The sequence below is a fragment of the Dipodomys merriami genome, unplaced genomic scaffold (assembly GCF_024711535.1).
Source record: "Dipodomys merriami isolate MVZ:Mamm:240054 unplaced genomic scaffold, mDipMer1.0.p SCAF_4, whole genome shotgun sequence".
NCBI classification, from domain to species: domain Eukaryota; kingdom Metazoa; phylum Chordata; class Mammalia; order Rodentia; family Heteromyidae; genus Dipodomys; species Dipodomys merriami.
In genome coordinates, this window is record NW_027205603.1 from 28,579,704 (window position 1) to 28,606,818 (window position 27,115).

General features: G+C 38.8%; 2 protein-coding genes across 6 annotated transcripts in view; one reads left to right on the forward strand and one right to left on the reverse strand.

The window, feature by feature from the left end:
* Positions 1 to 26,081, reverse strand: part of Atp6v1h (ATPase H+ transporting V1 subunit H) — a 96,853-nt gene extending 70,772 nt beyond the window's left edge. Inside the window, exons 1-7 of one of the 5 annotated variants that reach the window (XM_069990714.1) lie at positions 25,892 to 26,081; positions 24,462 to 24,588; positions 13,869 to 13,971; positions 9,568 to 9,657; positions 8,683 to 8,796; positions 6,140 to 6,244; positions 2,609 to 2,662 (exon numbers count right to left, since the gene is read on the reverse strand). In XM_069990714.1, coding sequence (XP_069846815.1) covers positions 2,609 to 2,662; positions 6,140 to 6,244; positions 8,683 to 8,796; positions 9,568 to 9,657; positions 13,869 to 13,971; positions 24,462 to 24,574 — 579 coding nt within the window. In that variant the 5' untranslated portion in view covers positions 24,575 to 24,588; positions 25,892 to 26,081. Of the gene's footprint in view, positions 1 to 2,608; positions 2,663 to 6,139; positions 6,245 to 8,682; positions 8,797 to 9,567; positions 9,658 to 13,868; positions 13,972 to 24,461; positions 24,589 to 25,700; positions 25,792 to 25,818 lie in introns of those variants that run through there. The other 4 variants (XM_069990715.1, XM_069990713.1, XM_069990717.1 and 1 more) reach the window with 4 other exon arrangements.
* Positions 14,100 to 14,529, forward strand: LOC138806232 (small ribosomal subunit protein eS27-like). The gene has a single exon (XM_069991767.1). The coding sequence runs from the start codon at positions 14,107 to 14,109 to the stop codon at positions 14,359 to 14,361; it is 255 nt and encodes an 84-aa protein (XP_069847868.1). The 5' UTR covers positions 14,100 to 14,106; the 3' UTR covers positions 14,362 to 14,529.
* Positions 26,082 to 27,115: the final 1,034 nt, after the last annotated feature.

Consider the following 27,115-nt stretch of genomic DNA (forward strand, 5'->3'; position numbering starts at 1 on the left):
AAGAAAGAAAGGAAGAAAGGAAGAAAGGAAGAAAGAAAGAAAGAAAGGAAGAAAGGAAGAAAGGAAGAAAGAAAGAAAGAAAGGAAGAAAGAAAGAAAGGAAGAAAGAAAGGAAGAAAGAAAGAAAGGAAGGAAGAAAGGAAGGAAGAAAGGAAGAAAGAAAGAAAGAAAGAAAGGAAGAAAGAAAGGAAGAAAGGAAGAAAGGAAGAAAGAAAGAAAGAAAGAAAGAAAGAAAGAAAGGAAGAAGAAAGAAAGAGAAGGAAGAAAGGAAGAAAGAAAGAAAGAAAGAAAGAAAGAAAGAAAGAAAGAAAGAAAGAAAGAAAGGAAGAAAGAAAGAAAGAAAGAAAGAAAGAAAGAAGAAGAAGAAAGAAAGAAAGAAAGAAAGAAAGAAAGAAAGAAAGGAAGGAAGAAAGAAAGAAAGAAAGAAAGAAAGAGAAAGAAAGAAAGAAAGAAAGGAAGAAAGAAAGGAAGAAAGAAAGAAAGGAAGAAAGGAAGGAAGAAAGAAAGAAAGGAAGAAAGAAAGAAAGAAAGAAAGAAAGAAAGAAAGGAAGAAAGAAAGGAAGAAAGGAAGAAAGGAAGAAAGGAAGAAAGAAAGAAAGAAAGAAAGAAAGAAAGAAAGAAAGAAAGAAAGAAAGAAAGAAAGGAAGAAAGAAAGAAGAAAGAAAGAAAGAAAGAAAGAAAGAAAGAAAGAAAGGAAAGAAAGAAAGAAAGAAGGAAGGAAGAAGGAAGGAAGGAAGGAAGGAAGGAAGGAAGGAAGGAAGGAAGGAAGGAAGGAAGGGAGGGAGGGAGGGAGGAAGGGAGAGAGGGAGGGAGGGAGGGAGGGAGAGAGGGAGGGAGGGAGGGAGGGAGGGAGGAGGGAGGGAAGGAGGGAGGGAGGGAGGGAAGGAGGGAGGGAGGGAGGGAGGGAGGGAGGGAGGAAGGAAGGAAGGAAAGAAGGAAGGAAGATTAGTGAGAAGAAAGGGGAAAACTGACTCAAAATACTAATCTCAGCTGGAATGTTATATGCATGAAACTACCCTAACAAGCAGCCAACTCAATCCATGTTGTTTTTTCCAGAAAAGAGTAAAATAAGCATTCATGGTCAGCAGAGCTTATACCTCCTTATGTTAGCTTTAACTTACAAACACCTTTAAAAAAAAACACTAAAATAAGGCAAATGATTCTGAAAATATCTTGTGTTAGAAATAAACCAATATGTCTAAAACATAGCTAAACAATTTTGCAAATTTAAAACTGGTAGAAATACAAATCACAAAATATGAAGACTCCAAATATAAATGTGTGTGTTCACGTGCATGCGTGTGTGCGTGCGCATGCTAGGACTGAACAACTGGACTTCCTATATACTACTTCCTCTCTCTACCACGGTACTTCTAGTTTGAAAACTTGTTCTGACTCCCTTTTTTGGATCTTAGATTCACTTTTTCTGGCCTAACATGACTGTCATTCCTTTCAATCCATGCCCCAGTGGGGTCCCACCTCCTGGCTTTGAAAATGAATTCCATGGTTATTTTCAGTCTTATTCATTCCAATTTTGGAAGAAAGCTACAGCAATCAATATAAAGATTAGATGGTTTCATCAGAGCTTTACTTATATCTACATTAGGTGGCATGTAGAAGCTCTGCATTCCAGAGGTATTCCCAACTTTATTAAAGCTCAATGCACCTGTATTTTTTTTTACCTCAGTTGGTCCCAAATCATGCCCATCCTTACTTGTCTAAATGTTGTCTAGTTCTTAGGCTTAGAGTAGATTCCTTAGAACATAAAGTTAAACCAGTTCAAACTGAGAAAAATAATATTAGCTAAGAAAGGAATTTAGAGGACTATAATTTATCTTAACTTTTAAGCTTAAAGCTCCATACAAATGTGAGTAAAGACTGGAAGAAAATCCAGGCGCTGTTGACTCATGCCTATAATCCTAGCTTCTCAAAACACTGAGACATGAGGATCACAACTGGAGGCAAGACTGGGCAAGAAAGTCAATGAGATACTCACTCCCCAATTAGCTCCCCAAAAGCCAGAAGTAGAGCTGTGGCTCAAGTGGGAGAATGCTAGCTTTGAGCAGAAAAGACAAGGGACCAGTGCCCAGGACCTGAGTTCAAGCCCCAGTTCTAGCATGAAGAAAAGACGATGGGATGAAGAAGGAGGTGGGGTCCACACAATCCCTGAGCAGTACAGCACAGGGTGTGTTTAGGGCCTACAGTTAGCTGAATTCCTACCAAGTTTTGATTCACTGGTCCTCTTTTGTAGTTTATAAGAGAAATGAAGTATAAGGACAGTAGCCTAATGATTATTTACTCCAATCCTGCATTTGAATTCAGATTCTTGCTTTGACTCTCAGATATAAAATGGAAAATTAAAAAAAAAAAACAGAAACAAGGAAGGACAAGTCTCAAGTCTCCCACAGGGGGGAAAAAAACAATCACTAGAGACCACATATATCAGTGTATAGTTTTTCAATACAATTATACTGACTGGAGACAGATAACATATCAACACCATGGGTTTACATTTTGGCAAACACTTTCAAAACTATAAATGGCTGAGAATCAAAATAATGTATTTCTGGGTGTTAGGAAGCTGGTGAATTAAGCAGGGATGTACTTACATCATTTGAAGAGGCTGTTCCTGTTTCAACAGCAACACCGCTACCACGCAGTTTCTATTGCAAAATAAATGACTTATTACTTAGTTTTGTTTTTAATTTTGCCCTAATTTACCAGCTTACCCAAAAAAGGGCAAAGTGAATTTTACACTTTGCTATTTTTTCACAATTTTTCACTAATTCTACTTTACAAAAAGTATGAAGAGATAAAATATTCTGTCATTATACTTTTCCAGATAATACATTAATCAAGAGACTAGTAAAAACATTATAAACTGAATATTAAGCTCTGGCTAAGTTTCACAAGTGAAACTAGCAAAAATTTCCCTCAGGATTTAGTAACTAGACTGATTTTTCAGAAGACTGGCATATACTGACTATCTACGTTATATTCTATGGCAAAACTTTGTGAAATAGGTGCCTGATAAGAGGAAGATACTAGGGCTGGGAAGGTGGCTCAGTGGTAGAGCGCTTGCCTTGCATGCCTGAGGCCCTGGGTTCGATTCCTCAGCACCACATAAGCAAAAAGAAAAAAGCCAGAAGTGGCGCTGTGGCTCAAGTGGTAGAGCGCTAGCCTTAAGCTGAAGAGCTGAGGGACAGCGCCCAGGCCCAGAGTTCAGGCCCCACGACCGGACCCAAAAAAAAAAAGAGGAAGATACTATATGAACTTAAAATCTGGTTATGCATAACAAAGCTAACAGGTTATCATGAAAATTAAATGTTATGTAGAAATGACTGAAGAAAATATATGGTAGAAATTCAAAGGCTGAATGTGCAAGAGAAAAGTGATCATGAATTTCTAAAAGAAAATGTGTACTTTGTTTTATTCAGTAACTACTAAGTATAGTCATTGAATTGCCAGGCACTTAGTGGATAATAAAGTAGCTATCTTCCAAAATTTGCCACAATAACATAAAAGAACACAAAAAACCCAAAATTGCAAAACTTAGGCTTTTCAAAGTTTAATTCTACCAGAATCATGAATCCTCTTACATGAAGGAGAAAGCATTTATGGTAAAGAAAAGGAGACTTTCCACATACAGCACTATTACACAACATTTGACTGATGCAGAAAATAAAACCTCGAAAGTAGAGGTATAGTTCAAGTGGTAAAGGGACAGCTAGAAGCAAGAAAGCCAAGCAAGAGCTCTTAGTTCTAAGTTCAAGCTCCAGTACTGGCACAAAAAAAAATAAATAAGTTCTAAAACTTAACCATGGAAGAAGTTTCTGTTCAGGGCAAAGGAGAGAACAAGATCAGAGAGCCAAGCAGAAGCAGTGCTCAAACTCAGAAGCAAGGACAGACTGCCTGTACCCTGAAGAAGCACCTTGAAATAGAAGGCCTTGCAAAGCAGAAACACGACTGCACAAATAAAAGCCAAAGACTGTGGTTAAAAACAGTGCACTAAGAGAAATGCGGAAAAGGTCTTAGAAAGCATTTATCTAATACAAAGTAGTTTGATTCTGATGAAGGCTGTTCTAGACACTGCAATACTTCCTACCTACCACTAGTAATGAGAGAAATATTTTCCCCCACTTATTGGACATTGTTACCACCATGTGAGAATGAAACACATGTTAATCATTTAGGAATGACAAATCATCTGAGGCACAAGACAAATGACACTGCCCAAAAAGACAGTGCTCCTACTATAGTAGTCTCTTCCCTACCAGTTTTCATTGTATGAGTTCAGCTACATCTGAGCCCAACCAGAAAAATAACAGCAAAATAAAATGGGGTTTATTGAAAAGGACAGATAGTTTTAAAACAGATCAAAAGGGAAAGGGAGTATTTCCTAATTAATTAAGCATTCTGATTCCAAGGGACATACATTTATTAGAGACTTAAAATCTCATTTTCACACACCTATTTTTCATATTTTACATACCTTCCAAACTCAGTAAAATCTGCAAACTGATGGTTCTTATAAAAACACTTTATAAAATTGAGTCAATAAGAAGTTAAAATTGATTCTATTGACATTTTAAATTTTTAATTCCATTCAAATTAACAAATTCACTCCAAAATACCTTTATCCAAACATAAAAGGAAATTAGCGAGCTAGGCATAAGTGTAATGCTAGCTACTCAGGGAGCTGAGATCTGAGGATCCCAATTTGAAGCCAGCCCAGCCAGGATAGTCCATGAAACTCCAATCTCCAAATAACTATTACTAGCTGGAAGTGAAGCTGTGGCACAAGTGGTAAACTGCCAGTCTTGAGAAAAAAAAAAAAAGGCTGACAGGACCTAGTCCCTGAGTACTGGTACAAAGAAAAAAAAAAAAAAAGGCAATTAGCCCCAAAAAAGCATGCAATAATAAGACAAAAAGTGAATCTAAGCAAAATATCATGGCATCTTTCCAATTCTTCAAATTAAGATCTACTATTCATTGCCTTAAGTAAAAATTAAACTTTCCAAAAAATTAAATATTAATACAGTACTATAAGTATCAATATTATTTCTCCTGTTGTTATTCTCCCATGTCACAACCTCCACAGCAAAATCTCATTCTCTTGTACCTTTTCTATCCCCAGAATACTCTTCTCCACTCACCTCCCTTTCTCTCCTTTTCTGAGTATATTCCCACCAAGCCTCTACCCTCTCATAACAGTTGCTGGAAGCCTAAAAGAAACACTCTGAAGGACCATCTCAAATGCCCCATTTTTGCCCTATTTTAAGCAACCATAAGGAAAAAATATAAAAAATGTGTTAGGTTCCTAAACAGTTATCTTCTTCCATGGAAAAGCAGAGCTGGAAAGACCTAAAAGCAACCAAAACCATCAATATGTAGATACCATGTCTCAATTTGGGCTTAGCTGCTCAATCCCATGATCACACTGGAACACTGTGGAGAATGAGCCACTGCTCATTCATCATCTCACAGTTGGACTGAACAAGCCCAGTCTTACTCAGGGATACCTGGAAACCTGGAACAGACACTTGGTCAAGAAAAAGACAAGCATATTCACTATTGATCTATAATGTTCTGCATGCACTTGGAAATTCCCATAGCAGCACTCAAGACCAGTTTGTTTACTGGCACAACCAGCTGAACAGCTTAGCCTGTTTAAATGACCAGACCTCATTAAAAACTTTGAGAACTCTCCAAGAAACCAATATTTCTCAGACAAATCTTATTGGTTCAGATTCCTGAGACAGATGGAGAAGTGTGCCTGAAGCCTCTTGTCCTAGAGCTGGCCAGGCCACTCTCTCCTGCTGGACCACTTCTCTTCCTATATCAGGAGCCTCATGTGGGTAGCTTATTGTTATTCTGTAGATCCTTTCATTTCTCCAAGCTATACAATCTCAGCAGCCACCTAGAAGGAAAACTTTCCCTTACCACTGAAAAACAAGAACGGGAAACCCAAGTGCAGAAAAGGCAGCAAGGTTTAAATTATAACTGAAGAAAGAACAAGTAAAGCCCAAATGCAACCACACCCATGAGTAGTAGTTCAGCATATTTATCAAATTCAATACAGCTTAAAGGAACATGAATGTTATGTTCCTTTCAAAAATATTAAAAGAAATTTATGTTACCTGTGAACTCAGCTGAGTTTTTATCCAGTTGAAATAGTAATTTAAGTCACTACCTTCCATCAGTTCTTTCCCCCAGGCTGCTAATTTGGCAATAATTCTTGCTGCCTAAAAATGAATAAGAAACATCTGAATATAATATTGATTCTTAAAATCATTTTGCATACCTTAAAAACCAGGACTTGTAGCCACTTTGCTGAATGATTTCTGTCACACTCAATTCCTGCAAAAAGAAATTTTTTAACTTATCTTGAAACACATTCAAAATGCACTGTTTAAATACTTCTTTTAAAATAAACTAAAACTAGCTGGGTTCTAAGAATGTCATGACATTCCCTTTTTGCATTTTAAAAGTGAAATTTAGGATTCATCTTAAGACCATCAAAAAACCTTCACAAAATAAACAACTGAATTAAAAGGAATCGTGTTAAGAACACAGAGATTGAAAATATTATCATAAACAAAAAGATAATAATAAATAACTCTGACATTTCTACAGCTAGTATAAACCTTATCAGTACATATTAGCTAAAGTCATTTATATATCAAAAAGTTATGCGGAGCGCTGGTGGCTCACGCCTGTAATCCTAGCTACTCAGGAGGCTGAGTTCTAAGGATCCCAGTTCAAAGCCAGCCAGGGCAGGAAAGTCCATGAGACTCTTATCTCCAATTAATCACCAAAAAAACAGAAATGGCACTGTGGCTCAAGTGGTAGAGTGCTTGCCTTGAGCTGAAGAGCTCAGGGACAGCACCCAAGCCCAGAGTTCAAGCCCCATGACTGACCAAAAAAAACAAAAAAGAAGCTTCATTAAAATAAATTTCACATGCTATAAGACTCATCCATTTGTAGTTCAGCAGTTTGTAATGTACTTTTGAAGTTGTGTGACTATTACCACAATCAAACTTTATGATATTACGCGCCCACCCCCCACCCCCATCCAATACTCTGGACAGCACCCAGGCCCAGAGTTCAAGCCCCATGACTGATTAAAAATAAAAAAGTTAATATAGGGCTGGGAATGCAGCTCAATAGCACGCAGTTTGCCTAGCATCAACAAAGCCTGGGTTCAGTTCCCAGTACCACAAAAAAAAAGTTACTTAGGACTTGGCTGCACCTGTACATTTAATGTAAACCCTGCCTTACCTGTATATATGTTAATTTTATAACACCAGGAAGACAACATCTGAACATCCAAATAGTCAAAACATACATTCCTGGAGATTTTTTTTAATTAATGTGCAGTTTATTTCACGGGTCCTCCTTTTTAATTTCTTTTTACAAATGTTTCAATATATCAGATATAAAAATATACTAATAAACTGAGCACCTGTAGTTCACAACTGTAATTCTAGCTACTGCTGAGATCTGAGGATCACAGTTCAAAGCAAGCCTGGGCAAGAAAAGTCCGTGAGACTCTTATCTCCAATTAACCACCAGAAAACCAGACATGATACTGTGGCTCAAGCAGTAGAGCCCTTGCCTTGAGCTGAAGAGCTCAGGGACAGTGACCAAGCCCAGAGTTGAAGCCCCACAACCATGACCGACAATGTATATATATATGTGTGTGTGTGTGTGTATATATATATATATATATATATATATATATATATATATACATATATATACATATATATACACTAATATAAATATAAATATGTAAGGAAGGATGATGAAGAGGAAGAGAAGAGGGCCATGAAGGGAAGGAGAAAGAGAAAGAGAGAGAGAAGGAGAAGAGGGGAGCAAGGGAAAGAGGAAAGGAAAAGGAAGACAGATTGGACAAAAATATTTTGGAGACCATGACCTTTGACATAAAAAATTAAAGACTTCCACTGAAATGAGAAACCTCCAGAGCTCCTGCCTGTTCCCTCCACATCACGCTCATAATCCCACTACACTGGAAATAAAAAGGGCTTGTTTATACAATGGTTTATTCTCTCCTTACTTCTCTGGACTCCATAAAAGATTCTTCATGGGCTAGGAAGGTGGCTCAGTGGTATAGCGCTTGCCTTGCATGCGTGAGGCCCTGGGTTCAATTCCTCAGTACCACATAAGCAAAAAGAAAAAAGCCGGAAGTGGCGCTGTGGCTCAAGTGGAAGAGAGCTAGCCTTGAGCTGAAGAGCTGAGAAACAGTTCCCAGACCCAGAGTTCAGGCCCCACAACCAGACCTCCCCCCGGCCCAAAAAAAAAGATCCTTCATACATTAGAGCCCTTCTCACTAAGTTTAAAACAAAAGTGCTTAAGATACAAAAAGGCAATTCATTACTTAATTAAAACAACTCAGTAGCTTTTTCAAAGAAAAATTTAATTTCTACATAGTAAAATATGCTTTATCCTCCTATTGATGACCATGAACTTTTTACATACATGACTTCACCATGTACTTTGATGTTAATGAATTCATCATTACCCAATTATCTACAGTTATCTACAATCCAGACACTGTCTCAAGCAATGTCCTTTCTTTACTGAACAATATGATACACACACACACACACACACACACACACACACACACACACACACACAAAATGTGATTAAAATTTACCATATGAACAGTAAAGGGATCCTGGCGATTCAACATTGGCAGAAAGTAGGGCCATGCAGTACTCTTGCTACGTTTCGCATAATCAAAGAAAATACTGACACGCTGGTGATTTTCCTAAACAGAAAAGAAATTATATTACTAATCTCACAGAACTGTACTGAGGAATGTACCGATTGTGCACAGCTTCCCAACCTTCCATTTTATGATCATCTGTGTGTGTTCTTTTTCCACTTTATGTATATATACTACTTGTCAGTCACTGATATTATTATGGGCAGAGGGTAGGGATGGTAGTAGAGACATATTTTACAAATCAAAATTGTTTAATTACTACGATTACTTTAAATCAAAAGTAATGAAACTGCCAGGTGCCTCGGGCTCACACCTGTAATCCTAGCTACTCAGGAGGCTGAGATCTGAGGATCATGGTTCAAAGCCAGCCCTGGCAGGAAAGTCCATGAGACACTTATCTCCAATTAACCACTCAGAAAACTGGAAGTGGCACTGTGGCTCAAGAGGTAGAACACTAGCCTTGACCTGAAGAGCTCAGGGACAGCGCCCAGGCAGAGTTCAAGCCCCATAACCAACCAAAAAATAAAAAGGGATGAAATTATACTTCTCTGCCTATACTTCTCTGCTGTTTCTAAAGTTACTCAGATGCCTCTACCAATACCAATGTTTGATGTGTGAATACCCTGCATGCCAAACAAAGAAACTCAATGAGGGAGGATGAACAGCCTCAGTGAAGTACTTCAAAGTAAAGCGTGGCTCAAGTGGTAGAGCACCCTTGAACACAAAAGCTCTGAGACAGTATTCAGGCCCTGCTCAAACCCCAGGACTAGCACCAAAAAAAAAAAAAAAAAAAAAAAAAAAGAATATACCTACCTGTAACATATCATCAACCATCGTTAGTATGTATTGCACCGTCTGTTCTTTGGAGATATGAGTCATCAGATTTATAAATGTTTTAGCACACTAGGAAAAAAAAACATGAAATTAATGTTAATTGTTGCAAACCCTGTTTTAATGAAATTCTGTAAAATATCTCTTTCATCAAAGAGGATACAAATGCAATTAGCAAACAGAATTGCTGAAAATGTATTTCTTTTATAATTATTGTCATGATAAAGGACCATATGACTTCATCAGATTTTTGATCATTTGATCATTTCTAGTGCTAAACTTCAAAATGTTTGCTATGCTTAAAATAGATACACCTAGGCACTAAGCAACTCTTGATTATTCATGACAGCACAAAGTTATATAGACAAAAGTAACTATTTTATTTTGTTTGTGTGTGTGTGCACGCACACTTACTGGGAAGCAAAACAGCAGAGCCGGAGTACTAGAGACTGTAAGCAGAAGGGTCCTGATCCCTCTCTATTCTACAATATATCAACTACATGATCTCTCTTGGGAACTCAATAAAACTGCATCCAACAACAAACAAGTTGCCTCTAATTTTCCCAACACTATTGTGAGAATCAGAACAAATTGTATATGGGCTCCTTCAATCTACCAGGCTCCTTCAGCAAAAAATCTGTGGGCACGGGAATTACATCTTGTTAGAAGGCCATGCAAAACTCAGCTAGGTTTATGCTAGGTTTTATGTTTAAAATCAGTATAAAAATCAAATACAGCACAATTAAAACTGTTCTCTGATGTATCCAACTGTATTCAATAATAGGTATGATCTGAAAACCCTTTCAAAGCATGTAAGGACATATAAATTAAAGTATACTTCATTCAGTATTGATTCACTCAGTAAATCCTCAACAGCAGCAAATAGCATGTAACAAAGATCATGCCAGGACTGGAAGCATGGCTCAAGTAGTACAGCATCAGTCTTGACGAGATCACGCTGTAGAAGTACATATCTTGTCAAAACTCATACTCATTCTGATCTGAGTTGTATCTTCTGTGATCAGTCTACCTACCATACTAAAGAGTGGAACTTTACTCCTCTGTATGGGATTCTCACAATAAAAATAAATTAATTAATTAATTAAAAAAAGAGTGGAACTTTAGAGATTAGAAAATACACCTATGATAAACTTCAAATTATTTAGAAAGCTAAAAGTAATGAATAATTGGATATTTTAGTCAATAACATTAAAGTATACTTATACTCTTTTTCACAAAACAAAGTATGAATTACCCACAGCATTTCTATTTTAGCTTTTCAGATATACTGTCAATTTTTTTGAATAAAACAAATGCTTATTTCCTGGCACAATCCATAAAAGATCCATCACATAGACACTGCAATTAAGAAAGAGCCTATAGTTTAATTCCTGAAGGGAAGAGCCTTCACTTACTAACAACTTTACTAGCTAACACATTTTCCTCAGTCTAATTGTGTGTTTAACGGGGCCTCAGTACCCACATGCTGAATAAACATTGAATGAGAAGTCCCCTCTGATGCACATGCATCTGGGACAGGGAAGCTTTCTTTCTCAAAGGATGACATATCCACAGCTAGCACCACAAAGGAAGAAGGGAGTAAGTTTAATGGCACAATTAAAACTTCATTAATGTTTAACCAATTTAACCAAGTTTAAAATTCACCAAACGAGCTGGAAACAAGGGCATACACAGAACTAATATATTTATCACATAAAGGAATCTGACAAATCAATTAAGTATATACACGTTTCTATATAACAGTAAAGAATATGAGATGCAACCACCCAGAGGAAAAAAAAAGAGACCAAAATCCACTTTAAAATGTGTTACACTATTGTACTTAGATACCATTTCACCTATCAAAATGACAAGAATGCAGTAATAGCAGGGCACTGGTGACTCATGCCTATAATCCTAGCTACTCAGGAGGCTGAGATCTGAAGATGGCAGCTCAAAGCTAGCCTGGGCAAGAAAGACCAGGGGACGCTTAGATCAGATTAACCACCAGAAAACTAGAAGGAAGTGGAGCTGTGGCTCAAAGTGGTGGAGCACTAGCCTTGAGCAAAAGAGCTCAGGTACAGCTCCCAAGCCCTGAGATCAAGCCCCACAACTGATCCAAAGTAGATACTTGTACCTAGAGGCCCAGATATCCAGGAACCTGGTGGGCACTCTGTGGGCATGTCCATGTTCCTGGTGAATGTGGACATACCCACATATTGCTGACAGGCATTACAAATTGGTCAATTATCAAGAGAGCATTTTTATGATATGTATAAAAACCCTTATAGACATCAAGTTGTTTGACCAACAATCACATCCTAGAACTTATAATGAGGAAATAATTAAAAACATTGACCTCAATACAGAGGGAAAAAATGAAAGTTACTAAGATATGTGGGGAAATATGGTTTAAAACATATGGCTGTACATGGAAAACTACATTTTCACTAAATAGAAAACTACCCAATAATTTTTAAAAGCCATAGGCATATTGTCAACAGCGGTCATGGGGCCTGAACTCTGGGCCTGGGTGCTGTCCCTCAGCTCTTCAGCTCAAAGCAAGCGCTCTACCACTTGAGCCACAGTGAACACTTCTGGCTTTTTCTACTTATGTGGTGCTGAGGAATCAAACCCAGGGCCTCATGCATGCAAGGCAAGCACTCTACCACTGAGCCACAGGTTCCATCTTAAACAGGAAACTATCAGGCAAACTAATGCTTATTTTCTCTTTCTGACTTAATAGCATTTTATTTTTATGCAACAAACAAATCACAAGAGAAAGTAAATTATCAATATATGTAACTATACAAACACAAACTATTGTATATTAAAGAACTCCAAAGCAATTCAAAGGTAATAAGAAACCCATGTTTGGTACAAATATGGCAAATGTTAATAGACTTTTTGTTAATAGATTTTTCTGAATAAGTAGTAAAGCCATGCCTAGCAGGCACATAACCTTGTGTTGAATACCTAGAGCATGCATACACACATGCACATATACATACATACACAAATACACAAACATACACACAGAAGCAGTATTGGTCAATCAAGAAGTGCAAAAATCTTATAAATTCAAAATGTTTATATACTTTAAAAGAGGTACCAAAACTTAATAAGTCAATTATTAAAATACAATTTCATGAATAGACCCTATAAATTCAAATATTTAATTATTTTAGGTATTTCAAATATAACTATTAAGAATATGGAGTAGAAAAATATTGCTGGGCACTGGTAGCTCATGCCTGTAATCCTAGCTACTCAGGAGACTAAGATCTGAAGACTAAAGTTCAAAGCCAGCCCCAGCAGGAAGTACAGGAGATGCTTAGCTCCAATTAACCACCAAAAATGCCAGAAGTGGAGCTGTTGTTCAAATGATAAAGCCATACCCTTGAGTGAAAAGGCTCAGGAACAGCACCCAGGCCCTAAGATCAAGCCCCAGAAACCAAGAAAAAGGGAAAGGCAGAAGGAAAGAAGGTAGGAAAGAAAGGAAGGAGGGAAGGAAGGAGGGGAGAGGAAAGGAAAGGAAAAGCTAGTTTTAGAACTCCATATATTTTGAAATAGTAGATTCCCCTTAGAAATCCTTCTAACAAGGTCTAAATTTTGTATGTTTTTAAATGTAGAAAAGACCTTGATATGGAGGCAAAACCAAGGCAAAATTATCACAAGTTCAAGGCCTACCTTAGGCAATTTAGTGAAAGCCTATCTCAAAATAAAACATTGTTAAAGGGTTAAAGAATTTAGTTCAAAAAAAAAAAAAAAGGAAATTTAGTTCAATAGTAGAGGCACACACAGTACCCCGAGTTTGTAGGTAGACAGGCAGACAGATAAACAGATAGTCAAAAAAGGATACAAAAATAAACACCCAATATAACATTTGTCCCCCAAATTAACAAAGAAAACTGAAAATAATAAAACACTTTCTGTGGAGTTCAGCAGTACAAACCCTATCTGGCATATGTAAAGCCTTGAGTTGATCTCCAGTCTCTCTCTCTCTCTCTCTCTCTCTCTCTCCCCCTCTCTCTCTCCCCCTCTCTCTCTCTCTCTCTCACACACACACACACACACACACACACACGCAATTGCATACCTACATTGTAATGTCATACAGTCATTAAGTTTTTCTGTGATTTTTCTTTTTATACTGAAGGTTAAACACAGGATACAGGACTTTGTGCATTCTTATCGGGCACTCAACTACTCAGCTATCTTTTCAACCCTTTCTAGAATGGCTTTGCAAGTATGCATCACAACAAAATATCTATGTGGATCACCTGGCTGCCTTCAGTTTGAAGCATCTCTTGCTTTTCTTCAGGACTTCTTTTCATTTCAAATCTTTGAATAAATTCACAATCTTCAGCAGATATCATCTGGCCCCTAGAAAATAAAAATAAGTTATTTTATTCAATTAGAGATGGACAGCCAATGTGAGCAAAGGACAGAGTGAATCCTAATCTCCTTGCTCCCTCTGTGATAGTGTTCAATAAAAATTGTAGGAGGAGAGGCGGCGTCATGCCCTTGGCTAGAGATTTACTCCATCCGTCCTTGGAAGATGAGAAGAAAAAGCATAAAAAGAAACGGCTAGTTCAAAGTCCAAATTCTTATTTTATGGATGTAAAATGTCCAGGTTGCTACAAGATTACCACGGTTTTCAGCCATGCTCAGACAGTGGTTCTTTGTGTAGGCTGTTCCACAGTGCTGTGCCAACCTACAGGAGGGAAAGCCAGGCTTACAGAAGGTTGTTCCTTTAGAAGAAAGCAACACTAATGATCTATACAACTTTCTGAATTTACATTTCCTCACAGAAAGCCTTACCAGAAGTTCAGTGACTCTACCAAGATAATGTAATTATGTTTGATTTTGTAAGGTACATAACAATGATTTCCTATCTTGGTGTCTGTTTTTCAATAAAGTTTTGATTATGGAAAAAAAAAATTGTAGGAGGCCATTGTTTTGGGATAGGTCCCTGCACTGGACCTTAAAAGACTAACTAAAAATCAAAACAGAGTCTCACATCACCAAACTGAAACTGAGCTTTTATTTAACCCTGAGAAATGAAAAGATAACAAGAAATTTCCCTAACAGTTTCATTTCAATGGCATGGTAATAAAATTCCCCCTGCTCTACTCTTTATCCAAAAGAGAATCATTTTTCTACTGTTATTTCTGTCCTTATACCTCAGGAGGAGTGTAACCTTGAAATTTATCTGCATTCTTCAGCCTTTGTCTATAAAACTAATCTCTTTTGCTAAGCCCATCAGAATACTTACTTATTTTATGAAATGAAGTGTGATTCTTGAATTACAAATAAAGCTAATTAAGATCACTAAGTTCTTTGTAAGTTTGTCTTTTGATCATAGTAAACTACAAGTTTTGAGTGAGGCCTTGCTAAGAGCCATGCTTCAGTTCAAAGCTTCAGTTCAAACCTCTACAAAATGTAATTTATCTACAAAATGTAATTATAATGTTTTCAAGGGACTTGTACTGAGGTAAAAATACACAATTCAAATAAAATAGTTAAATAGCATCTGGTCCATAGGAAGCAGTCAATAAAATGTCATCATTTAGCATCCTTTATTCCTCCTCCCAAGCAAAAATATTTGCTTGGCCTTCTAATTCACCACAACGAAAGCCAATTCACAATGAACTTTTTTTTTTTGTCGGTCGTGGGGCTTGAACTCTGGGCCTGGGCGCTGTCCCTCAGCTCTTCAGCTCAAGGCGAGTGCTCTACCACTTGAGCTACAGCGCCACTTCCGGTTTTCTGGTGGTTTATTGGAGATAGGAGTCTCACAGTCTCTCCTGCCTGGGCTGGCTTTGAACCGCGATCCTCAGATCTCAGCCTCCTGAGTAGCTAGGATTACAGGTGTGAGCCACCAGCGCCCGGCTTTCACAATGAACTTCTATGATCATGTCCTCCAGGTATTTGTTATTTGTTCAGGTTATCCTCTTCCTCTCTGAAAAAATAATCTCTCCATTATGAATTTTTCTCCACTCAGAAATCATCCCACACTTCTCTGTTTCCCATCCTGTCTCTCAGCATTTCAGCTTTGTTCTTCAAGACTTCTCCTCATGGTTTGATCCCTATAAACTTGTTGGGGTTTTTTTCCCCCAAATTCTTTACTTCATAAGAATTCAAATCTAAAGTCCTGTCTTCCCTCTGATAGAAATTCATTCCAACTGTCTTCACCTCTATACAGAAACAAATTTTACATCATTGCCACTGACTCAGTCATCTATAGCTCTAAGCTAGCTTCACCTCCCAACTTTTGCACTCATCCAGTACTATAAAATATATCAAGTAAATATCTCTCCATCCTCATTCTAATCTCTAAAGCAAATTTTTTTTTTTTAATTTACGCAGTACTGGGAGGTGAACTCAGGATTCTCCACAATTTGAGCCATGTCCCCGTCTCCTGAAAGATACTCTTTAAAATAAAAGACAGGTCAACAGAACAGCCATGCTTGACTTCTATAAGCCTTAGGTACCTTAGGACACATGCTGGCATGAAGCAGATCGGAAGGAGCCAACACAAACTAGTTGAAGCTCCCCTAACCACTCCAAGTTCTTCCAAGCCTTAGCTACATGTGTTCCACTAACTGTTCCTAGGGCTCCCAGACATTATTTGCAATGCCCTTGGTATATATTTCCTTTGTCTCATATATATATATAAACATAAACATATTATTATGTATATTATATATAATACACAAGTTCAAGGCCTGCTTTATGCAATTTAGTGAGAGCCTAGCTCAAAATAAGACATCTTTAAAGGGTTAAAGAATTTAGTTCATCAGAGATGACAATGGAAACATCCACGGAAACAACCAAGATTCAGAACATTATAAGGGAATACTTCTCAAAACTTTATGCTAATAAGTTTGAGAACTTGACAGAAATGGACCTTTCCTAGCAAATATTGACATGCCAAAACTAAACCAAGATGAGTTAAACCAGCTTAACAGGCCCATATCAAGCATTGAAATAGAAACAGCAATAAGAGACCTCCCAGCTAAGAAAAGTCCAGGACCAGATGGTTTTACAGCAGAATTTTACAAGGCCTTCAAAGCAGAGCTCACACCAATACTCCTCCAACTCTTCAATGAAATTGAAAGAGAAAGCTCACTACCGAACACATTCTATGAAGCCATCATAACCCTCATCCCAAAACCAGGCAGGGACTCATCAAAGAAAGAGAACTATAGACCCATTTCTTTGATGAACATTGATGCAAAACTTCTCAACAAAATTTTGGCCAATCCACTTCAACAATTCATCCAAAAAAATCATACACCATGATCAAACAGGATTGATTTCAGGGATGCAAAGCTGGTTCAATATACGCAAATCAATTAATATTATTCATCACATCAACAGGAGCAAGAATAAGAACCACATGGTTATCTCTATAGATGCAGAAAAAGCATTCGACAAGATCCAACACCCATTTATGATGAAGGTTTTGGAAAAATTAGGAATCCATGGAACATTCCTCAATACAATAAAGGCTGTATATGACAAACCTACAGCCAGCATTATACTCAATGGTGAAAAACTAAAGCCATTTCCTCTTAACTCAGGAGCAAGACAAGGATGCCCACTCTCTCCACTTCTCTTCAATCTAGTATTAGAATGCCTAGCTACAGCAATAAGACAAGATGCAGACATAAAGGGAATCCAAATAGGGAAAGAAGAAATAAAACTCTCCCTCTTTGCAGATGACATGATCTTGTATTTAAAGAATCCCATAGACTCCACTCCCAAATTATTCAAGCTGATTCAAAACTTTGGCAAAGTAGCAGGTTATAAAATTAACCCCCCAAAATCAATGGCTTTTCTGTATGCCAACAATGAGAAAAGTGTGGCTGAAATTAGGAAAGCAACTCCATTTGTAATAGCTCCACAAAAAATAAAATACCTAGGAACTAACTTAACTAAAGAAGTGAAGGACCTCTATGATGAAAACTTTAAAATCTTAAAAAAGGAAATCAACACAGAACTTAAAAAATGGCAAAACCTCCCATGCTCCTGGATTGGAAAGATTAACATCGTGAAAATGGCAATACTTCCCAAGGCTATCTACAAATTCAACGCAATACCTATCAAAATTCCAACCTCATTCTTCAAGGAAATAGAAGAGGCAATCCAAAAATTCATATGGAACAATAAAAGACCCCCAAATAGCAAAAACGATCCTTAACAGAAAGAACAGTGCTGGAGGAATATCAATACCAAACTTCAAACTCTACTATAAAGCCATAGTAATCAAAACAGCTTGGTATTGGCATAAGAACAGACCTCAGGACCAATGGAATAGAATTGAAAACCCAGAAATGAACCTACAGACCTATAGCCATCTAATCTTCGATAAGGGAGCTAAAACAATAGAATGGAAGAAAGACAACCTCTTCAGTAAATGGTGCTGGCAAAATTGGTTAACTACATGTAGAAAACTTAAGCTAGATCCTTATATATCACCCTGCACCAGAATCAACTCCAAATGGATCAAAGACCTTGAACTCAAAGCAGACACTCTGAAAACATTACAGGATGAAATAGGAGAAACCCTAGGTCTCCTTGGCTCAGGCCAAAATTTTCTGAATAGAGACCCGGAAACACAACAAATCAAAGAAAGGTTGGACAAATGGGATTGCATAAAGTTGCAGAGCTTCTGCAGGGCAAAGGACATAGCTAGCAAGATCAATAGAAAGCCCACGGATTGGGAGAAGATCTTAACTAGCCATACAACAGACAAGGGTCTCATATCTAAAATATACTTGGAACTCAAAAAATTAAACCCCCCAACAACAAATCCTCAAAGAAACAACTGCCCAATAAATAAGTGGGCGAAAGACTTAAAGAGAAACTTCTCTGAAGAAGAAAGAAGGATGGCCAATAGACACATGAAGAAATGTTCAACATCCCTAGCCATAAAAGAAATGCAAATCAAAACAACATTGAGATATCACCTCACTCCAGTTAGAACGGCAAAAATCAAGAACTCTAACAACAACAGATGCTGGAGGGGATGTGGACAGAAAGGAACCTTACTTCATTGTTGGTGGGAATGTAAACTTGTTCAACCACTTTGGAAAGCAGTATGGAGGTTCCTCAAAAGACTTCACATAGATCTCCCTATGACCCAGCAATCCCACTTTTGGGCATTTACCCAAATGTTTACAAACAAGACCACACTAAAGCTACCAGCACAACTATGTTTATTGCAGCATTATTTACCATAGCTAAGATATGGAACCAACCCAGATGCTCCTCAGTAGATGAATGGATCAAGAAAATGTGGTATATATACACAATGGAATTCTATGCCTCCATCAGAAAGAATGACATTGCCCCATTTGTTAGGAAATGGAAAGGCTTGGAAAAAATTATATTTAGTGAAGTAAGCCAGGCCCAAAGAAACATAGGTCCCATGGTTTCCCTTATTTGTAATATCCAGTATATGTATGAGTCAAGCGGAAAAGGTCAGATAATGTGATGTCAGGAAAATGAACCCTTAGATGTGTATTTTAATGTTTTTTTCTTTCATGCATGTGTTTCTAATGCATTTATAAGATTATCTCTTTGTTGCTTTGTATGTCCCTCCCCCACAGTATAACCCCTGCTTTCACTATATTTGATGTCAGTATAACTTGTGTAGGAGATGGGGAAAAACCAGTTGTTTAAGGATACAGGTGGACCTGTTGCAACAATGAGAAGTACAAGTTGTCATGTCCAAACGAGCTTTATAATGTCGGTGCGGGAGGGAGGGGGGGAAGGGAGGGGGAAAGGAGAAGGATTGGGATTGGGGGGGAGGGGGAGGCTGGGAAGGGATGTGAAGGGTAAACAAAGGAGGAGGCTGCAATGCTTGGTAAGAAATGTGCGCATTATCCTGCCCATGTAATTGTAACTCCTCTGTACAGTATGTTCACAAATAAAATAAAATTAAATTAAAAAAAAAAAGAATTTAGTTCAGTAGTAGAGGCACACACACAGTACCCTGGGTTTAAGCCTCAGTAAGGCACAGGTAGTAAGTAGGTAGGTAGGAAGGCAGACAGATAATCACAAAAGTATACAAAATCAAAACAGGGTCTCACATCGCCAAACTGAAACTGAGTTTTTATTTGTCCCTGAGAAATCAATAGATAACAAGAAATTTCCCCCAACAGTTTCATTTCAATGGCATGGTAATAAAATTCCCTCTGCTTTACTCTTTACCCAAAAGAGACAGTTATTTTTCTATAGTGATCTCCAGTATCATCTCACACACACACAGACACACACAGACACACACAGACACACACACACACAGGCACACACAGGCACACACACACACACACACACACACACACACACACACATACACACACACGGTGCTCACTATGATCCTAGCTACCTGCAAGGCTGAAATTGGTAGGATCATAGTACAAGGCAAGCTTAGACCAAAAAAAAAAAAAAAATATATATATATATATATATATATATATATGAAATATTCCATCTCAATGAAAGAACCTAGGTGTGATGGCTGTCATCCTACCTACCTAAAACAGGCAGACAGACAGGTGTCCAGATACACACCTGAGCAGGAAACATGATCCTATTTCAAAAACAACCAGTAGTAGTGGGGAGGAGGACAGAAGATGTGTCTCAGCAGTAAAGTGACTACTGCTTGAGATCAAACCTTAGTACTGGAAAAAATATATATTCATATATATATATATATATATATATATATAAAAAAAATTGGATTCCAGTGTGGCTAGAAACATACCCACTCATTTCTGTACTCTCAAATTAGGTAAAAAGCTTAATCAAATATAAACACATTTAAATCCTTTATTTCCACAACATATTAACTCATGAAGGAAAAATAACACATTGCCACTCTCACACTGGAAACTCTTCTATATGTTTCCACATGTTTCTACATGTTTCCATGATGCAAGATTCTCTGACTAACTACATGTCATGTCTAGCTCTCACCAATCTGTAAGGTATTTTAAAGAAGGCACATTTCCACCCATCAGAGATCCATATCAACAAGGTCAACAAGGTCAAAAGCAGGCACATAGTTAACTTGTAATATTTATCGTATGAGCACATCACATATTCACAGAGCTTATTTTACATCGGTCACTATAATCATTGCTATTCCAACAGGGATAAAAGTCTTCAGCTGACTAGCTATACTGCATGGAGGAAATATCAAATGATCCCCAGCCATACCATGAGCTCTAGGATTTATTTTCCTATTTACAGTTGGAGGATTAACTGGAATTGTACTATCCAACTCATCCCTCGATATTGTTCTCCATGATACATACTACGTAGTCGCTCATTTCCATATGTTTTATCCATAGGAGCCGTGTTTGCTATTATAGGTGGTTTCGTCTACTGATTTCCACTCTTCACTGGTTACTCACTAAGTGATGTATGAGCCAAACACAATTTACCATTATATTCACTGGTGTTAACATAACCTTCTTCCCACAACATTTCCTAGGCCTAGCAAGAATACCACAACGCTACTCATTTAGACACAGAGGAGAGGGTTTTTTAAAGAAATGTGTGGAGTTGGGTGCCAGTGGCTCTTGCCTATAATCCTATCTACTCAGCCTGAGCTTTGAGGATCAATGTTTCAGGCCAGCCTACGCAGAAAAGTCCATAAGACTCTTATCTCCAATGAACCACCAAAATCCTGGAAGTGGATCAAGTGGTAGAGTGCTAGCCTTGAGCAAAAGAGCTCAGGGACAATGTCCAGATTTTGAGTTCAAGCCCTAGTACCAGCACAAAAAAGAAAAGCTGAAAGGAAGCAAAAGGGAAAGGAAAGGAAGATATGAAATGGGTAAAAGAATAAAGGACAAAACTATGAAAGAAGGGAGAATACAATTTACATAGTACCTGTCTGTTCTTCCAAATTCCAAGCACAGGAAAAACAGAAGAGAAAGCAACTGAAAACCACCTTATCAATAAAAGCATTCCAAATACCAAAGCTTGAGAAAGTCCTGTTAGGCTTTATGAGCAACAATATTATTCTATTTACATTATAAACAAATTCAGGCTTTATAAACATGGAACTCATTTTTAATCTAAACACACTTTTGACCAAAGAAATTACAAAACAGAACTCAGAATCCTAATTTCACAGGTGACTTATACAAGGAACAAGGTAAACCTCAGTAAATCTTCCTCCTCCTCCTCCTCCTCCTCCTCCTCTTCCTCCTCCTCCTCCTCCTCTTCCTCCTCCTCCTCCTCCTCCAGTAACTGACCCCACCCTCCCTCTCCTCCAACTCCTCTCCTTCAGTCGCTGGCCCCACAATAACCCTGTTCCTCAAAAGCAGGAATCTAAAAATCATCCTAGACTTCTTTCAGACCCATACATTAATCACTAAAACTTTCTCAAATCTATCCAATTCTGTCCAATCTAACAATCTTACCTACTACAGCTACTTCTCCATATATAAACTTGTTACTCCCAAGTCCACCCATAACACAATCCACAAAATAATCAAACCAAGAAGCAAATCTAATAGTCTCACTCCAAACTAAGAATTTCAACAGCTACAACACCTATTTTTAGGGCTGTTTTTTTGTTTTTGTTATGGTGCTAGGGAGCCTGTGATACCAGGGTCTCATTTGAACTAGGCAAGTGCTGTATTACTGAGCTATATACCCCACCCCAGAAGTGATTTTTAAACTTGAACCTTGAACCCTAATTAGGATTGTGACTGGCCTTATTAAAAAAAGGCTCTGAGGCACACATAACTCACCCCCATTCGACTATCATTTTCATCTATTTTACATACTGAGCTTCCTTATTAGACATCAAATCAATCATTAGTTTCGTGGCTATAAAATCACCTTTAAAATAACTGAGTAGGGGCTAGGAAGGTGGCTCAGTGGTAGAGCGCTTGCCTTGCATGCATGAGGCCCTGGGTTCAATTTCCCAGCACCACATAAGCAAAAAGAAAAAAGCTGGAAGTGGCGCTGTGGCTCAACTGGCAGAGCACTAGCCTTGAGCTGAAGAGCTGAGGGACAGCGCCCAGGCCCAGAGTTCAGGCCCCACAACCGGACCCAAAATAAATAAATAAATAAATAAAAATAAAATAAAATAACTGACTTATCTAGGTGCTGCTCACTCACACATGTAATCCTAGATACTCAGCCTGAGATCTGAGGATCCCAGTTCAAAACCAGCCCAGGCAGGAAAGTCTGTAAGACACTAATCTCCAAGTAATCACCAAATAGCTGGAAGTGAATCTGTAGCACAAGTGGTAAAGTACTTGGTATGAGCAAAACAGCTCAAAGACAGCACCCAGGCCAGACAGAGTTTAAGCCCCAGGACTAGAATACACACATATAATAAAAGCACTGACTGGAAGGATTAAGTCCACACTTCACCCAAGGGCACCCAGAACCTTCACAATAAGCTATGTCTCACAGCTCGCTATACTGGGTACCTGCAAAATATGAATTACTTCTACCCACCATACCATACTGTCTCCTTCCTGTCTTTATTCAGGCAAAGGCTGCTCTACTTGAAAGACCATTCTTAGCCAAATGCTACTCATGCTTGAAAACCCTACTCAGGGACTGTTCCCTTCAAAAAACTTCTAAGGGTAGACTTACCAGTCCTCTCTATGTACATCAGCTCCTGGATCTATTTCTAGTATCACAGTTAATACACTAAAGTAAGATGAAGTGTTTATACCATATGAGTTCCTTTCAGGATGCTACTGTATATTCTTTTTATAGCCACAAAGACTAGAAAAAAAATGCCCCCAAATCACTATGATAGGTGACAAAATTATAGAAGAATCATATTCTTCCTACTACAAAATAAACTGTTCAAAATATTTTTTTAAAATCTCTAAATTTGGGGCTGGGAAGGTGGCTCAGGCCCAGAGTTCAGGCCCCATGACCGGACCCAAAAAAAAAAAAAATCTCTAAATTTGTTTTTTCAAAATGTATACACAAACCTAAACTGAATTTCCAGTTACAAATACGTTAAAAGAATCACATAGAAACTAAAGTTAACATGATAAAATATGATTAAGTGCTTACTTTACAAATAAATACATAATACTGAAATATCAGTACAGTAAATCTCAATACACACAAGAGAAAGGGGGAAGAAACAAACACATTAATGCTTTGTACTCAACTGTGATAATACTTTAAACATACTAGTAACAATGCCCGATAGGAAATGTACTCATTACCCTACTCATGTAACTGTAACCACTCTGTACAGTATTTTTATAATAAAAATATATATATACTTTAAACATACTATTTCAACATAAGCCTGTAGAATATAGATCCTCATTTCACACTTTAATGAACCTCAAAGAAACTAAGTGATTAACTGAAGATCACCAAGCTACTAAAAAGAACCACAGTAATCCAGACTTCAAAACTTAAAAGAGTTCAGGGTATGAGTTAGGTGGTTAAGCTCACTGGCCAACAAGTAAGAGGCCTTGCATAGGAGAAGGGGAGAACTTCAAAAACATCTACACTTTGTGTTAGCAATCATTTCTCCCAACTGTGATCACCAGGGCCCACTGGTCTGCCATACAGGTCCTCTTCCTCCCTCCATAGGCAATGACCATTCCTCCCATGCTTCCCACTCATTCAAACGGACTTTCTTTCCTGTACAAGAAGATTTTTTAAAAAAGACACTGTGAACAATTCTTCCCCATTAGTGTATTTTCATCACACTTGGATCTCTCCCTAAGATGGCTAATCATCTGAAGGAGGAAATTCTTCTTCCACATTTATTAGCATGTATTTCACTTTTTCCCTCAGATAAGCGTGACCATGAAAAAGTCTGATGCAAAAGCACATGATGATCACAAATTAGTACTTACTGAAGATATGACTGCCAGTTCACTTTGTTGGCACGAACTTCTGCAGCCTTGGCTGCAATGATATTGGTAGGGACAGCAGCATCCACAGCACCTCGAATATCCATTTTGGTCATCAACACTTTATGTTCTTGAATGTTTTCAGCAGATCGTCAATTTAGGTGCAAAGTAAAAACAGGAATTATTTTTTTTTCAAAACTCCCACTATTTATCATTATTGTTTAGTCTCTCCCAGGAACTCAACTAAAATGTTAAATATCTTACCTAAAAACATTAGTACATCTCAAATCTTATACACTTCTCCATAAAATGTTTCTCCATAGGCTTTTTCTTTTACAGGACAGTTTATTAGCATTAATAATTACAGAGACTTTTTAAATTATCAGCTATGAAACTGATATCAGAAACCATGACTAAATAGAACAGTGATACAACAAAAAGGAAAGTTTTCTTTTGGTGCTAAGGATTGGATTCAAGGCTCTTCATATGCTAAAAACATTATTTTAAATTTATGACTGAGTTCAACTTTCCTCTTCTGACAAAGAAAAAATAAAAAACCTGTATAATACAGATAAGGCCATGGATTGCATGTACTTAATCAACATTCACTAAGCATCGTTTGGAGTAACCCATTAGAAACCATCATTTGTTTCTAAAATTATTCATTATACATAAGATACAAGGTGGGGAAATAAATTCTCAGAAAATGATTCTTCCCTTTTCAAATGCAATTTGTTTCAATTTGGGGAGAAATTTCTGAAACTAAAAATCTATTACAATGTAGATAGAACCAACAATGGTAATTTAGTCTGATGTAGAAAAACCTACAATAATAATGAGTTTCTAAGTAATTCTCACCCTTAAACTTGCAAACAAGTTTAGACCTGATTTTATCATGACACAAAACATAGGTTTCCATTTGCTAAATACAAGTTTTGGTCCTCAACCTCAAAGAAACGAAAATCATACCCCAAATTCCATTCCGGGTTCACAATGACTAGTCTGTTTGGACCTTAATCTCTGTATCTGGGATTTGCTGCCTAAACAAGCATTGCGAGCTGCTGGAGCCCTGGAATAAACAGGTTGGGTCCGGGCCCAGCTAGAACTATGGAACCAAGCAGCGGCCTTCCTGGGGAGGCCCAGGGCACCTCACGCCTGGTGCCTTTAACAGGCGAGGCCCTGAGCCCATCACAGCGGCCTCCCCCCCGCCCCACCCCACCTCCGCCCTCCCGTTTTGCAGACCTGGCTGCGGCCTGGAAGAAAAACCTGACCGCTTGGGGCCGACCAAGGACGGAAGGGGTCAAGCGGCTAGGGACCGGCACGCCTCCGGAGAGCTGAGAACACGACGGGGTGACCTCACCTGGACAGGTGCCCGAGGCCAAACTACCCGCGGACCGTCTGACCTACCGACCCCAGGGGACCCGACGACGCACCCGAAGGACGCGGGCGAGGGGGCGGCGGTCCGGGCCGTCGGGACCACAGCGGGGCTGGGACACCGGCGTCTCCGGCCCGGTCCAGAGCCTGGGACAGCGGCGGCAAGTCAAGGAAGGAGCGGGGAGGCCACCGTGAACCGCGGAGACGTTGAGGGCAGCACAGGTAGGAAGAAGCCGCAGCCGCCGCAGGATGACAGGGGCGCCGGTCACGTGAATGAGGGCCACGTGACCGTCCTGGAAGGCGGAAGCCGGAAGGGTCCAAAGCAGAGCCTGGCGGGGGGGGGGGGGGGAGGGGGGGAGGGCGAGCGTGGCGTGACTGCCCCGAGACCGCGACGTCAGTGCGGAAGCGCGCGCAGCCGGGACCCTGGGAAGGCTGTCCCGGACGGGTGCGCGCGCGCGGAGAGCCAGCCCGAGCCCCAGGCGCAGCGCCCCTCTGGGGACCGCCCTGAACCGGAACAACGGAAGTTACCCCCGAAGGCCTGTGTGCGTACCGGGACTTGAACTTGGGGCGTGTCAAGCCCCGCTTGGCTTTCTTGATTAAAAAGAGATTCTCTGATTTGTCATTCCCGGCTGTCTTCGAACCAGGACACTCAGATCTCAGCCTCCTGAGTAGCTGGGATTACAGGCCTGAGCACCGGGGTCCCGCTGAACTCGAACCCATCATTAACTGGAACGTTTGTTCTAGTGCATTTTTAAATTGTTTTGTTCTTTCTGTACTGAAAATTGAACCCTGGGGTGCTGTACCGCTCAGCCATGCCCCCATGCTGATTTGTCACCTTGTAGCTTGATTTTTCATTTAGATCTAATGGCTCAATGAAGCAGCCATTCTTGCTGCGATTTTAAATTGAAAACTGAGGCTGAGAAGTTATTGCTTACAATGGAGATATAGCAAATAATACATTTCATGCAATAGCTTTACTCCCACTAAGAAATTATTTCTCCAAAATTCTAATTTAACTCAGCCTCTTATATTTTAACTGACATCTATGTCTTGAGCCCAAGTTTTTTCACTCCTGGGGCCTAAGCACTAACTGCAGTATTGGTGAGTTAGACACATAATAATATTTTGGTTAAAATTCACCCATGGGGAAGACATGTTCAACATCTCTGGCCATAAAAGAAATGTAAATCAAAATAACACGGAGATTCAACCCACCCCAGTTAGAATGGCCATTATCAAGAACACTAACAATAACAGATACTGGTGGGGATGTGGCCAGAAGT